This window comes from Lissotriton vulgaris, chromosome 12 (genome assembly GCF_964263255.1).
Source record: "Lissotriton vulgaris chromosome 12, aLisVul1.2, whole genome shotgun sequence".
In the NCBI taxonomy this organism is placed as follows: Eukaryota; Metazoa; Chordata; class Amphibia; order Caudata; family Salamandridae; genus Lissotriton; species Lissotriton vulgaris.
The window spans coordinates 548,758,240-548,773,671 of NC_141700.1; the positions used below are offsets into that span (position 1 = coordinate 548,758,240).

The 15,432-nt window shown below is 42.9% G+C and overlaps 1 protein-coding gene across 2 annotated transcripts in view; it reads right to left on the reverse strand.

Annotated features, from left to right (window-relative positions):
- NUDT17 (nudix hydrolase 17) overlaps nucleotides 1-15,432 on the reverse strand; it is a 373,515-nt gene that overhangs the window by 243,504 nt on the left and 114,579 nt on the right. For both annotated transcript variants that reach the window (XM_086945356.1, XM_086945357.1), the window contains exon 3: nucleotides 10,438-10,621. In XM_086945356.1, coding sequence (XP_086801482.1) covers nucleotides 10,438-10,621 — 184 coding nt within the window. The remainder of the gene's footprint in view (nucleotides 1-10,437; nucleotides 10,622-15,432) is intronic.

Below are 15,432 nucleotides of genomic sequence, written 5' to 3' on the forward strand. Positions count from 1 at the left end.
CTTCACTTCACCTCTCATGGCCGCAGGCCGTCATTTGCATTTCTACTCTCCTCAGCCCATGTAGACACCACACCATGACTCGCATTCTTGAAGGCAATCTCCACCCCCTGGTGTTTCTGGCTTTTCTCGAGAGCTTCAAAGGCTTCACGGCCACCAGGCCGTGCAAATCACTTCATCTCAATGTGCTTGTTCATCTATGTGCACTGAATTGTGGCTTCATTCATACTAGTCATGCCTTACTCCCCAGTTACGAGAGTAATTCACCCAAACTTTACTCATTCAGCCGTTATCCCGTAACAGCAGTCAACCTGTGTCTGGCCTCCATTAGGATTCCAATCTTTCGGCCAGTGTCCCTCATCAGCAAATTAACTGTGCCGAGCCCCCATTATCCTCTCCCCGCCCTTGACAAGCTTACTTCTTCAAGGGTCGGTGTTGCCTTATCACGTGGGGTTTATAAATGAGCCTCGCCGCATTAAGAACCAATCCAGAAATACTACATTTCTTTAAAAATGTATAAATAAATCAAAACAAAAGATAACCCTTTAGAATGCCGATAGCTCATATCGTCATCTCCTATTTCCTTCTGACTATTTTCCAGCGTGGACGCACCCGAGCCGCATGGGGAGCAGCAGCCTTTGATGTGCTGGCCGGCCATGCAGTGAATAATTAGGGGAGGAGAAATGCCATCTGTTGCTTTGCGCTCTGCCTCAGGCCGGCATTTCTCTGCACCTAATTATTCACTGCATGGCCGGCCGGCACATCAAAGGCTGCTGCTCCCCATGCTATGTCGTCAGTTTCCTCTGCCTTTCACTGTGCTAGCAAAGATGTCAGCATACGGCCTCTGAGGCTGGCTGCTTCACCCCGTTGGGTTTCCCAGAAGTATCAGACTGTCTCACAAGTGACTGACTCTGTCCCAGCCTTATTCTGCCCATGTCACTCACTCTGCCCGAATATTACCAGCCCTTCAGGAGCACCAAATTGTCTCACGAGTTACCGACTCTGTCCCAGCCCTACCAGCCCTTTAGAAACACCCTCTTGCCCAAGTCACTGACTCTGCCCCAATATTACCGGCTCATTTGAAGAATCAAGCTGTCTCACGAATGACCAACTCTGTCCCAGCCCTATCGGCCCTTCAGAAGCATCGCGCTTTGTTTACTTTTGAACAGCCGGCAGAACAATAATTACAAACAACCACACATACAACCACACACAACCACAACCACACACCCAACCACGCACCCAACCACACACTCAACCACACACACAACCACACACACAACCACACATACAACCACACCCAACCACACACAACCACACACACACAACCACACCACACACACAATCTCACACACAACCACACACACACCCAACCACACACAACCACACACCCAACCACACACACAATCTCACACACAATCTCACACACAACCACACACAACCACACACACACCCAACCACACACACAACCATACACACAACCACACACACAACCCCACACACACAACCCCACGCACAACCCCAAACACCCCACACAGACAACCCCACACACAACCCCACCACCATACACGCATACAACCACTCACACATACAACCACTCACACATACAACCACTCACACAACTACACACACAACCACACAAACACACACATCTGTCGCCCTCACTCTATCTATCTATTCCCCTCACTCTATCTCTCTATCGCCCTCACTCTCTATCTATCTATCTATCGCCCTCACTCTATCGCCCTCACTCTATCTATCGCCCTCACTCTATCTATCGCCCTCACTCTATCTATCGCCCTCACTCTATCTATCGCCCTCACTCTGTCTATCTATCTATCGCCGTTACTCTGTCTATCTATCTATCACCCTCTATCAATCTATCGCACCACCACAGCATCACTCAGGGGCACCACAGCATCACTCAGGGTCACCACAACATCACTGAACGCCACAGCATCACTCGTCGCCATGTCAACATCCCTCCGCGCCACCACAGCATCAATTAGTGCAACCATTCAACAACAACTAGTTCAAATATGTTCTATCAATGTTTAAAGCTGTATTACAAATGTCACAAAAAGACGTTAATATTTCACTTCTGTTCTTGGATTTTCGTCACAATAAAATACACTGAACATAATCTTCACAAAAGGTATTTACAAATGTTTAAGCTATTGCCATTATAAATTACAATACATTTTATTTAAGTATTAATTATTTAAAAAAATTAAAAGCCATTGTTATTTGTAATATCAATACATCTAAGTCACGTAAATACAAAACATGTTGCATTACAAATGCTATGTATCACATTTGCAAAAGTTAAAAGTATTGGCATTGTAAATGACAAAGCTATTAATTTCCCTATTTTCAAAACCAACACATAAATATAAAATGTGTCATTTACAAGACCAATAGCTGAAACTTTCCTAATGCGAGACCTATTGCATTGCAAATGCTTGTTAAAAATGGTTACTATTTCGGCGCCCCGCCATGTTTCAGGAATTGGAGCGCCTCTTGCGATATTATTACAAAAGTAGTTTATATATGAAGCCCATAGCATGTTTTCTTGTTTCCGTAAGTCCCCAGGTATCCTGTCCGGGCCAGGTGCTTTTTCCAGGTTTGGTTGCCTTAATGGCTGCAATGGTTTCTGCAATGCTAAAGGTCAGAGGTGTCTCGCTTGGGTCTGGTCCTATTTCATGATAGTCCAATGTGGGCTTGTTTCCAATCGGGAGGTATAGTGTTGCAAAGTGTGAGATCATGTTTTAATGAAAAATGCCATTCATAAATGCAACTATATTTAAAGCATTGAACTAAAATGAACATGTAATATAAACATTTTTTAAAAAGGAATGTATAGGAAGGAAAATGCACGATGATTATGATAATATGCTCTGATTTACATAATAGAATGATTATATGAGTATAATAGATACCATATGGAAGTGAGGAATAGTATATTTTTATGTCCACCAAATTGCTGTTGACCTTCTTGTGTGTCTATTCACGTGTGCTTAAAAAAATGTCCTTTCAAAATTGACGTAGGACTAGGCATCACATTGTGAGAAAGGTTCAAGTGGAAACAAAAGCATCAATATTTATTTGAATAAGATCTTAATAACTTTCCCTTGAACCTACCCATTTTGAGTAATTATTTCCCATGTTCCCACCACTACAACTGTCGCTCCCACATAAAATGTATACCTATGTGTGAGGAGATCTAGAAAAAACAAGACAAGGCGGAGGTTGAGGTCTCTGATCATTGGTGCCTAATTTACATTTTGTAGTGTGTAAGTAGTACTATTGTAGTACTACTTCATGTACTACCAAATGCAGCATGTGAATTGAGCCCACTGTGGCGTAAGTGGCCGTATGCAGTAATAATTAGCCTGATGGGGTTATAGCAGGATAATAGGGTTGTAACTAGGAAAACGAAGGTATATCTGAACATAACATGTGAGGCATTAAAAGCAAGAATTCAGCTCTACTTAAGCGTATGAAATGGACGTTGGAATATGATAGGTTCTCAGCGCTTCAGCCTGCACCTACGATATAATTTCAGTACCTTGACATGTGTAGCTGCTCTTAGCATATGATGGATGCAACTAAAGAATTAAGTTCTGGATATGACATATGAGACTGCACTGAGGCATATGAAAGTAGCTGAGCAAAAGAGGTGGTACTTCAGAATATAAATATGAAAGGTATCTGACACTAACTCGGCGTAGGTAAGTGTTCCCTGATCAGGTACAGGAACGCTCCCCTTCATGACAGATAGAATATGTGGCAAATGCAGCACACATAACCACCAGGTGAACTGGAAAGCTGAGGCCTGATAGGAATTTAGGTTAGGAACCCTCATTGAACACAGTGGGAAGTCCCCTGCATCAAAGTAGATTCCTCCTTAACTAGACTTTCACCAAATGCCTATGTTAGACTCTTGCATTCATGATACAATTAGCTAGGGATGTCCATTGTAGGTCAAGTAGGGTCTGATTCTGGCCTGATTTTTAAGTTATCCATATAAAATGAATATGATAGCAATGAATTTTGAATGGAATGGAAATGTATAGCCAGTAGTTATTCGAACAAGTATCTGGTCTTCATGACCCCATGTTGGAGATACTAGCAGTAATCATTTAAAGAATGTAGATCTTAGCCAGATTTTACCATGCCTCAATATCTCAAGATTGCCAGTTTTCACATCATCTCAGCATAAAGTTATTGTCAGTGTCTTCCATTAAAAAGATAGGGAATTTAATTTATTTTAGGTATGTTATATGCCCAAAATCTAGTTGGCAAGATCAGTGGAGCAATGGACAGGGAATATTTTTTACTGAGGCAGAACCATCTCGACTATTACGTGATTTAAATAAAACAGCTCTGTGTTTAGGGTTCAGCTTCAGAGATTAGGATGGGAGGGGTGTACAAATGCTTACAGTTATTGTACATATTACACATTTGTATGTACTTATTTGAGGCACAACAATTTACTGTGATGTATCCTGAATCACAAATTTGTCAGTGCCCTCCAAATACTGTGATTTGAACCGAAGTCTCCAGGTTCAACAATAGCAATTTAGCACTAGATTGCATTACCAGTGTCCATCTTGGCCCGGATATTGAACTAATGTGTGGACATGGCTCCTTGCAATACTGGCTTGCCACTTTCAATGGATATATATATATATATATATATATATATATATATATATATATATATATATATAATCATTCACACTCCTCCAGGAAATTCTCTCCAAGAATACAGCACTCACGGGACCACCTATTGCTGGATGAATGGGTGGCAATATGGCCCAATCCTGCATGGGTATGTTGCAGATTTTAGTGAAGTTCGCGTGGAGCTATAGAGAAAAGGGGTTAGCGAACATTAAAGAAATTGAAGAGAAACTATCAAAAGCGTAAGATCAGATTTCAATTCTGGAGATGAAAGGACGGATGAAGAAACGATTAAAGACCTGTGAACAAAAAATAAAACAACGCAAGCAGGAGAAATTTGATTGAGATGAGCGGAATTATAATATGGGCAGGGTTCTAACCTTCGCCAGGAAATATGATAACCCAAGAAAGGAACTCAAAAGCAAGAGAGCACAGCCAACTGTCGAGACACATGATCCCTCCAAATCGGAGGTGACAGGAAATGAGTCATTGGGTGAAGAAAATGCGAATGATCCATCGATAGCAACGGAACATACTCCTTTTCACGAGGAGTTCAGACTCATGCGACAGTCTTGGCAGAAAGGAGGCAGAGGTAAACCTCCAGAACGGGCAGCCACAGGAAAACGAGGAGGGGGGCAGGGGCCGCCACAAGCAATCGCTCCTCACCTGTGACCCGCAGCAAGAAATCATACAACAAAAGGAATTAAATCATGGGGAGAATCTAATAATAATCAATTTGACTGATAAGTGCCTAACGGCTATGGAGGAATCGTTGCAGAAATTGGGACCGTCCTTCTGCCCACAAAAGTCCATGGTATATACACAAACTCGCATTGATCTTTTTCAATTTACTCGTGAACTTTAAGGTCCATAAGTACTTCAAGATGAAACCAGTGACTTTTAGACCCAAGAGAGCGAGTTATGTACATAAGGTGATTAATGTCCTCATTGGGAAAGATCTTGAGACTCTTGAAGTGTTGGAGAACCTTATAACGGAGCAAGAGAATAATGAGGAGGTCCCCATGGACTTAGCACAGCAAGTAGCTGTGTCAGGAGTAGAATAAAGTGGGGGACAGAGCCCGTTTACTCACACAGTCACAATTTCTCCCACAGTTACCAACTGATGCCATTGACATATTCATGGAGGCAGTCACGAAAGACCTAGTGCGCCTCCGACAGGAAAAGAGATATACCACTAAGAGTAAAACATTTTACAAACAACAACAACTTGCTCTATATGGACAGTCAAGATACTACAATTGTATGCAAGCCTTCAGACAAAGGGTGGAATATTGTTCTTCAGACTCAAGAACAATATAACAAGCAAGCACATCGACAGTTGTCAGATGCCCGATGCTACATGAAAATTCATGAAAAGGGATACCATCAAAGCATCACAGATTATCACCTCCTTATATCCGAGTGGCATAAAAAGAACATACTTGAAATGGAAGAATATCTATTTCTCAGACGTCTTAACCCTATCATTCCCACCTTTTACCACCTTCCTAAAGTACATAAGGACCACATGAACCCACTCGGTAAACCCTTTGTAGCTTCACAAGGAAGCTTGACTTAACGGGTGTCCATGTATATTGACTTTTTTTCTGGCGCAACTCCTACAGAATTTAAAGTCGTACATTAAAGATACCAAGGACTTCCTGGGACATCTTGAAACAATACAGTGGGTTGAAGGGGATCTATTGATGGTACTTGATATCACCAGCCTTTATGCATGCATTTCCCATACTGACGGTTTAAGGGCGGTAAAATATTTCTTAGATAATTGGCCTCTTAAATTTTTGAGACACAATGTGCTGTTAAACTTTATTGAGTTTTGTCTTAACAACAACATTTTTCTTTTTCAGAGCCAACTTTTTAGACAGTTCTCCGGAACGGCGATGGGCACCTGCTTAGCCCCAGCTACGCACATTTATTTGTAGGCTGGTAGGAGGAGCAGGTTGCGTGGCCCGAGTCCAACCGTATCTGGATGGACAGGATTGTCACTTGGCATTGTTACATCGACGACCTGTTTATTGTTTGGAGGGGGCCACATGAGACAGCTTAGACCTATATAAAGAGATTACATTCCAACGAGATCAATTTGGAATTCACTGGGGAAGTGAGTTCTACCTCTGTGAATTATCTGGATCTCACTGTCTATGTTGAGGAAGGAAAGCTGCGCACTAGGTTGCACAGGAAAGAAACGGCAGTGAATTCTACCCTCCACGCCTCTAGCAGTCACCCTAGGAACCTTATCAACAGTATCCCCTATGGGGAACTGTTGAGGATTAAACGGAACAGTTCCAGTGAACAAGAGTTTCAGTTGGCTTTAGAGGGGAGTATACAACGTTTCAGTGTGAGGGGTTATGGTCAAGAGGTCCTAAATACAGCACTAAAGAGAGTTAATTCCCAGAAGAGAGAAGAACTGTTGCAGGAAACCAATAGGGAAATGACTAGATCGAACGAGAATGAGGGCAAGTTTAGATTGATAACCACCTACTCAGAAAATACTGGGGATTTCAAGAGAATATAACGGAAAAATTGGCACACTCTTTTGGAAGATACTGTAATAGGAAACGATTTTCCATCTAATCCCCTAGTAACCTTTAGGAAGGCAAATTCATTGATAAACAACCTGGTACACATTTATCGAATGATGGTGACACCTACATCTGTGTTAAGTCCACTAAGGTTTTTTTTCCCTTGCAGGAAGTGTAAAGCCTGCAAGGGTAGTAAGAAGTTCTGTCTTATGATATCCTGGCAGTTGAGGGTTCCAAAAAAAAATCAGGAAATTCCTTACATGTACAACTCCTTATACAGTGTTCTGCCTGAATTGTCCGTGCAGCCTTAGATATATAGGCAGCACGATTCATCCTACTAAAGTCCAGATTCTAGAACATATGAGGGCTTTAACTAATGGGGATGAAACTTTTCAACAAAGAACAGCGGCGCAACAGAGACCTCCTTAGTTATTTCTACATTGATCACATACCAGCGAATCCATGGGGAGGGGATAGGATTCTAAGGCTTAGGCAGTTAGAATCGCGGTATATCATTGACCTTCAGACTAAAATCCCCCTAGGGCTCAATAGCAGTGAAGAACTGGCGATCCATTTGGGATATTAAATATACCAGTTCTCATGTGTTTGGATCTTTACTTCTGTACACTATTATGGTGAATTTAAGCCTTTGTCTCTAACTGTGAATAACAAGTTTTCTTCATCTCCATATGGATTGATGAGTGATTCTGATTTTGAATTCTGTTTCTTATTTTAGGTTTGGGTATTTGAATTTCTTATACTCATTAATGATGTCTGGTTCATCTTAGGTCCGCCGTTATGAAGTTTAATTGAATTTTCATTGACTGTCTAGCAATAATGCTCTGTAATGAACTTCTAGAGAGTCTTTTGAACTTTTTGAATGTTTAATATGAATTTGTATACTTATACTGCCTTGTCCACCATCTGCATGTTAATTTGATAATTTTTTTCACAAGGCAACAAGGTTTTTCCCATGAGGCTTCATGGGTGACAACATAATTTTGTAAGCCCATCCAGGGCAGGATTGAGGCGATAAGGGCCTAGGCAACAAGCTTTTCCCCATGAGGATTCATGGGTGACAACATCATTTGGAAAGCCCATCCAGGGCATGATTAAAGCATAAAGGGCTTAGGCTTTACCAATACAGGTTGTTTTGATGTATTTAAGGGTGGTATAAGTGCATAATGGCCCATACAGGGCGTGATTAGACATAGAGGGTGTCTGTATGTACAGATGTCACAGATGGTGAAACATTATTGAATGTTTTCCTTTGAGATGGTGATTACTATGTGACATTTATTGTATTTACATCAAGAAATTGCGAAAGTTTGTTTTATTGTCACTTACCCCTCTGTTTACGTTCTAATGACACCCTTTTATTATGATATGATGTATGTAGCATAGGCTCTGGAATAGGACCAAGATGGCCCTGACATTAGCAGTGATATTTTCCACCCGGTCCTACGAGGATTAGTCCTTTGTTAGTGTTGCCTCGTGTAAGCGTGATGTATGACATTAAAAAATGGTGGCGTTTGGCGTTTCCCGGCTAACATCGACAAAGGCTATTGCAGAAATGCGTCTGTGCCTGTGGCTCACAATAAATCTTTGGAGCCTGCACCCGTGAGTGCTGTCTTCTTGGGGAGAATTTCCTGGAGGAGTGTGAAGCTTTATGGCTTTGCGGGAGCACCCCCGCATGACAAGCACCCGTCCGTGAGTGCATTGAGCTGGCTGGTATATATATATATTTATCTATGACAACAACTTTTGAGGGACCGCTTTAGTGAACCCTATCCCGAACCTACTTGGAGCCGCTCCAATTTTTGGGGACTTGGCTTCGAAACCAACAACTTGTAAGTTCTGAATTCATTGGCATAACTTTTAATTTTTATTACCTTACCATGTTCCGATCTTTATCTCAATCTACAGGTTTCATCCTACCCAAATCATACTCTGGAAGTTCTTCCATCCTCTAAACACCTTGCGCCTCATCTCAACTTGTCACCAGTTAGTGCAACAAGTATTTAGTACGCCTACTTATCTTATGATTAAGGTCGTGGGCACCCTTTTGGGCCTTTCCATATCTCCTTGCATCCACCTTCTTAGAAGGAGTGTGTTCTGCAGTCCTTCACATGTTCCTTTTTTTGTAGCTTATTCTCCGGTTCTACAAGCTATTAATTTTTGATTATTTTCCTGACTCAGTTTGATTACTCTGCCTTTTCCTGTGACGAGGATTTTTAAAAAATACTTTTATTAATTTTGTTATACTCATGATGACCCTTAATTTATTAATGAATTGAAATTTCTTTTCATATGACAATCTTACTAGGAATCACAGGTTTCGATGAGAAAACTGGAAAGACATTGACTCCACTCCAGCCAACCATCTACCCTTGTTCTTACACTGTTATCACTCTGTAGAGAAACACTTTTTGAATTTAATCTATGGCACTTTTTAGCAAGTCATTTAACTGGGGACAAGCGTGGGAGTATTTTGGTAATTAAACAATCGTTTTATACAACCTGTATAAATTTGCATATGTAAATTGATTAATTCATCTGCATCAATCGCAATAGAAAGTAAGGGTATTGGATTTTGGCCGATGGGATACTCTTCATCAATGTGGCGGACATGGTATCCCCTGAAGTGCAATTGCTTTTTAGCCTATGGTCCTGCAATAGAGTGGACAGCATTTTTTACAAGTTTTGACAGAGTATCCTGTCCACCAAACTCTAAATAAGGCCCTTTGTTCTTTGATAAACAACTATATATGTGTTACCGCACTAAACCATTGTTGTTATTACATTGTAGTGCCAAGGATTCCTCCTTCCGGTACGGAGAAGCTCATATTTTTAATACCAATTTTTAAGTAAAGTTCCCAAACCACCTATCATTCACAAACAAATAACTGATTTGCTTCCATCATGTCTTCTCTGTGAACATACAAGTCTTGTAAAGCACCTGCACATCTCCATGGACTACAATGGACAATTAAAGCCCAGGTACTCTGAGTATAGTAGTATCTACTTCAGAATTAGAGCGACTGGAACAATCCTGTGCAAATATGTGACTTGTGCCTTCACTGTTCTTTGGAAAATGAAAAAGTGAACATATTACATTGAAAATGAAGCACATCCATCTGTCCTTCACTCTCTGCCAGACACACATACACTCATAGAGCTAATCAGGTTGCAGCCCAGCCCTGCCCAACCTTACCTGGTGGCACCCAGACATTAGGAAAGATGCGGAGGGTGGCTGACCTTCGTGTCAATAGGATTTTCCGATTGGCTGTTTGCAAGAGAACAGCCACCCCAACATCGACACCACGACTCCGGACATCCTCTGAGAGGGATGCAGCCTGGCCCCCTTCTAAGTTCTTGATAGGGCACATTTTCGCCCTCTGGAAAGGAAAAAGGAAATCAGGAGAAAGGATCCAACTGAAGTCAATGAACATGCATAGTTCACACAATGAATACCAATTCTGATTTCACTGTGAATCCTTATACATCAATTTCCTTTCTTTTAATGTATAAATGCAAGGTCAAAGAGTTTTACTAGGGCCACTAAGCTCAATAAAATATGATGTATTAATGGAAACATGTTTTTCCCACTATTCTCCAACAGTGCTCCAATTACATGTTCAGATGACGGTATCGGATGTCCACACCAAAGGGAGGAGGTATATTATTGTTGAAGTGGGATCTGGAGAAGGCCTTCATGGTACAAATGCATTCTTCATTTATGTCAATTGGTAGCGGCATAATAAGTGAACTTCTTCTTCAGCTCTTTGTATGATTTACTAGGTTTAACTGCGTTTCTTATTTAGTTTCTCCAGTGTTTCTCTGTTGAGGGATTTGAACTGCCCTGCCTCCAACACAGACTCCATGAACATGGGATTTTAAGTCATTCTCCCTCAGCCTGGATGAGCAGTTGATTTGGCCTACTAATTTCTGGAGCTAGAGAAATCTTCCCATTTATCAACAACAGACCATGAACATTGCAGTGAAGTGAAGCCTCCAATGTGTAAGAATTAAAGAACAAATCAAGTTACTTACCTTTGATAATGCTCTTTTTGGTAGACACACCATCTAACCGCATATACCGCACCCTTTGAATATTCCCCAGTCGTGGGGCTGGATTCAGCAATGTTTAGCAGTACAACTGTGCACCAGGTGGAGCTGTGAGGCTCAGCATGGACATTGTTCCGCTCCAGAAATGATGTGCAGAGCATATATAGGCACCACTACCGCAAAGCTAATATCAGTTGCTTTCCAGGCTATCCACACTCCCAAACATAAATCCCCAGCAGGAAATTGGCTTTGACCAGTGTGCAGATTCCTAGACTTGAAATCTTATTAAAGAATGGAGTCCAATTCACAGAACGGGAAGGATGGAAGCGTTAGTGAGGAATCTGTGGTTAGATAGTCTCTACCAGAATGAGCGTTACCGGAATTAACTTGTTCTTCAGATAGAGATATCTAACTGCAGATTCCTCACCTTTTTAATCAATACCAGAGGAATACCTATTGGAAGTTTTGTCTTTGAAGTGGCTTAAACCAGTAAGCCCTATAGCACCAAAAGCCCGGAACGGTGGATCTGCCTGTCCAGACTGTAGATCTTGGTAAACGTATGATGCGCCAGAAGCCGCCTGGCATTTATCCAGGATAGAACTCCATGCGCCAATGAAGTGGTAGCGGCTTTGGCCCTAGTAGAATGGGCTTGCAGTCCTTCTGGAGGCTGTTTTGTCCAATGCGTAGCAGATCCTAATGGAGAGTACAATCCAATGAGCGATGGTTCGCTTCGGCATGACTTCACTTTCCTTTTTCTGCTCGGTGTTCCGTAGTACAATAGATGTAAAAGCTCAGTGCTTTTTTGGGGTCCAAGCGATGTAGTCGCTCCTCCTCTTAGAGGGGCGAAGTGGAGCATAGAATGTTGTCAGGGTGATCGTTTGACCTACGTGGAATGGCACCACAACTTTTGGCTAGAAGGATGCTCTTGTCAGCAGAACCAGTTTGTCTGGAAGAAGGTAATGTTCGGCGGTTTCACACAGAAAGCTTGAATCGTACTCACTTACCGTGCCCAGGTGAGGGCAACAAGGAACACAGTTCGGAGGAAGGTCAAAGATGTTCATCTGTCGCTGTTCTATCTCCAAGCATGAATGTGGAGATTGCAAAGGTCCAGGTGCAGAACCCTACACTGTTTGGAGGACGTGTGCTCAAGGTCAGGAATTCTGCATTCTATACTCTCTGTGGTCAGTCCAGTGCCACTTGCATGACTTGAGTCAGTCATTCCTGATCTTCTTTAAAACTTGGGGCAGGACTGGTTTCAGCGGGAAGGGGTACAGGAGTCCAGTTTCTACTCAAGTAAAATGTTTCCCCTAGCAAGAGGTGCCTGGGAATCTCCAACATGAATTAATTTGAGACATTGCACGTTTTTGGCAGTGGTGAACAGATCAAGACAAGGTTCTCACTATACGTGGAAGAGACACTGCGCCACCTCTGGGTGTAACTGGCTCCCCTGATCCAGTAGGCGTCGACAGCTGAGCTCATCCACCTTGTCATTCAAAGATCCTGCCATGAGATTCACGACCAGGAAATCCCTTAATGGTCTAGAAGCGTAGCTCCTCCTGGCACAGGATCTGGGACTCACACCGCCCTGCTTGTTGCAATACAACATGGCATTGATGCTGTCTGTGAGCACTTACATCATCCTCCCTTTGATGGATGAAAGTAAGGCATTCAATGTGAAGCAGAAGGCCCTCCGCTCCAAGAGGCAGATTTGGAGCCAAGCATCTGCCAGAGACCAAATGACTTATCTCCACCTCTCCCAGATGGCCACTCCAACCCACTAAGTACGCTTCGGTCACCACTATCAACTCTGGGTGGATGGGAGAAGGGTTTGCCGCTGACCCAATCGCTGTCCAGTAACCACCACTGCAGAACTTTTACAGTCTTCATCAAGGTCTGGGCATGGGCGGAGATGTCAACTTGATTTTGGACCTACTGAGACTTCAAATTTCTCTGCAGCTCTTGCGTATGCCACCTGGCGTGCTTGACCAGCAGGATGCAGGAGGCCATCGGTCCCAGTAACCTTAGAGTCTACTTCACTGAAATCCAAGAGAGAGGCTGAAAGATTGTGATTATAACCTAAATTTCCTGGATTCTTCTTTTAAGTGTAAAGGCACAAAACTGAACCCTGCCCAAAATGGCTCAGGTGAGGAGTCAGGTGTGACTTCTGCATGTTCATAGTGAACCCCAAAGACGACAGGAGGTACATAGTAGTGTAGAGGTGGTTGACAACTGCCTGGAGTGAACCCACCTTCAACAGCCAGTTGCCAAGGTAGAGGAAGATAGCAGCTCATGAACTTCGAAGGTGTGCTTTTATCACCACCATCACCTTTGTGAACACCTAAGGAGTACTGGTGAGATCAAGGGGGAACACAGCAAAATAAAAATGCTCTTGTCATACCACAAACTGCAGGTAGCTCCAATGGTCCTCCAGGATGGGCTTATGGAAATAGGAGCCCTGCAGGTCTAATGCAACCATCTAGTGTCCAGGGTCGTGGGCAAGCAAAACTTTGGCCCAGTGTGAGCATCTTGAATTTCTCCTTTAGGACGAAGGCATAGGTCTAAAATAGGGCAAAGACCTTCGTCCTTCTAAAGAACCAGAAAGTGGTAGGAATAAATAAACCAAAACCAAAGGGATGATGGACGGAGCGTTTGAGCAATGCAAACACTCACCCCCAGTCAACTGATCTGGCTTTAATCCATCATTGTTCTTTAGCTCACTCCCAGGATGCTTGTTTCCAGTCCAGCTTGGTGAGCAAAATAACGATGGATTAAACCCAGATCTGTGACTGGGGGTGAATGTTTTGCCATTGTGCAACATTCCGCCAATCATCTTGTGTGTTTTGCTGTTCACCCTATGTGGGAAGGGTATGCCCAGACGTGGGTCCCTTGATCACTACGCCACTGGAGTCAAGCTATCCTGGCTGATAGCCAGAAACCGGTCCTAGGATGCTTGATTCCGGTCCAGGGAAGACATGGCTTGGCAGTTCGGTCTGGACTGTTCCCATGAGGCACAGGGTCTAAACTGATTTGCATATGGCCATGTCTGAACTGGGGCGGCTTGGTGAGCAAAATAACAATGGATTAAACCCAGATCTGGGACTGGGGGTGAATGTTTTGCCATTGTGCAACATTCCGTCCATCATCTTGTGTGTTTTGCTGTTCACCCTTTGTGGGAAAGGTATGCCCAGACGTGGGTCCCTTGCTCACTACACCACTGGAGTCAAGCTACCCTGGCTGAAGACGGCGGATAGCCAGAAACCGGTCCTAGGATGCTTGATTCCGGTCCAGGGAAGACATGGCTTGGCAGTTCTGTCTGATTGTTCCCATGAGGCACAGGGTCAAGACTGATTTGCATATGTCTGAACTGGCGTGGCTTGGTGAGCAAAATAATGCTGGATTAAACTCAGATCTGTGACTAGGGTGAATGTTTAGCCATTGTGCAACATTCCGTCCTTCATCTTGTGTGTTTTGTGGCTCAACCCCAAGCACCACAGATAAAGCTGATGAGAATCTGTCACCAACATTTATTTGGAACAGTCTCCACGGGTCTGAGTCCTGTCTTGGGAGGTGACATTTCCATTGCACACTGAAAATCTTTAGGTGGAAAACGGGCTCAAAGAAAGGAGAGGCAGCTATGGATTCTTGTCTGGTGGTGTGGAAAGAAAGAAAATAATGTAAGCCCACAAGAGTGGTGCCTATGTAGGCTCCGCACATAACATCCATTTGGAACGGCGTCAGTGCTGAGTTGTATGTTGCCACCTACCAGTGCACAGAGGTACTGCTCAAACATCTCAAGATCCCGTTTGACGACTGGGGCATATTTAAAAGGTGAGGAATCTGGGGTTAGCAGACTATCAGAAACATATTCGATTCCTCAAAATATATGCTATTAGCACCAAAGTCCCAAAAGATTTCAATAAACAATCCCATTTCAAAATATTATCTGGTGCCTTGGTAATGAACAACAATACAGTAAATTCAATAGAACATATCAAACTCTGAAGAAGGAAAATCTTTGCAGAAGGAAATAAAAACAGACAGGGCTAGCGTCCAGGAGCACACCCTCTTCTAGTAAACATCAAATAAGCACTAGCATGATGGTGGAAGGATTGGCATAATTAGTTTCCTGGGAGACCGCCCA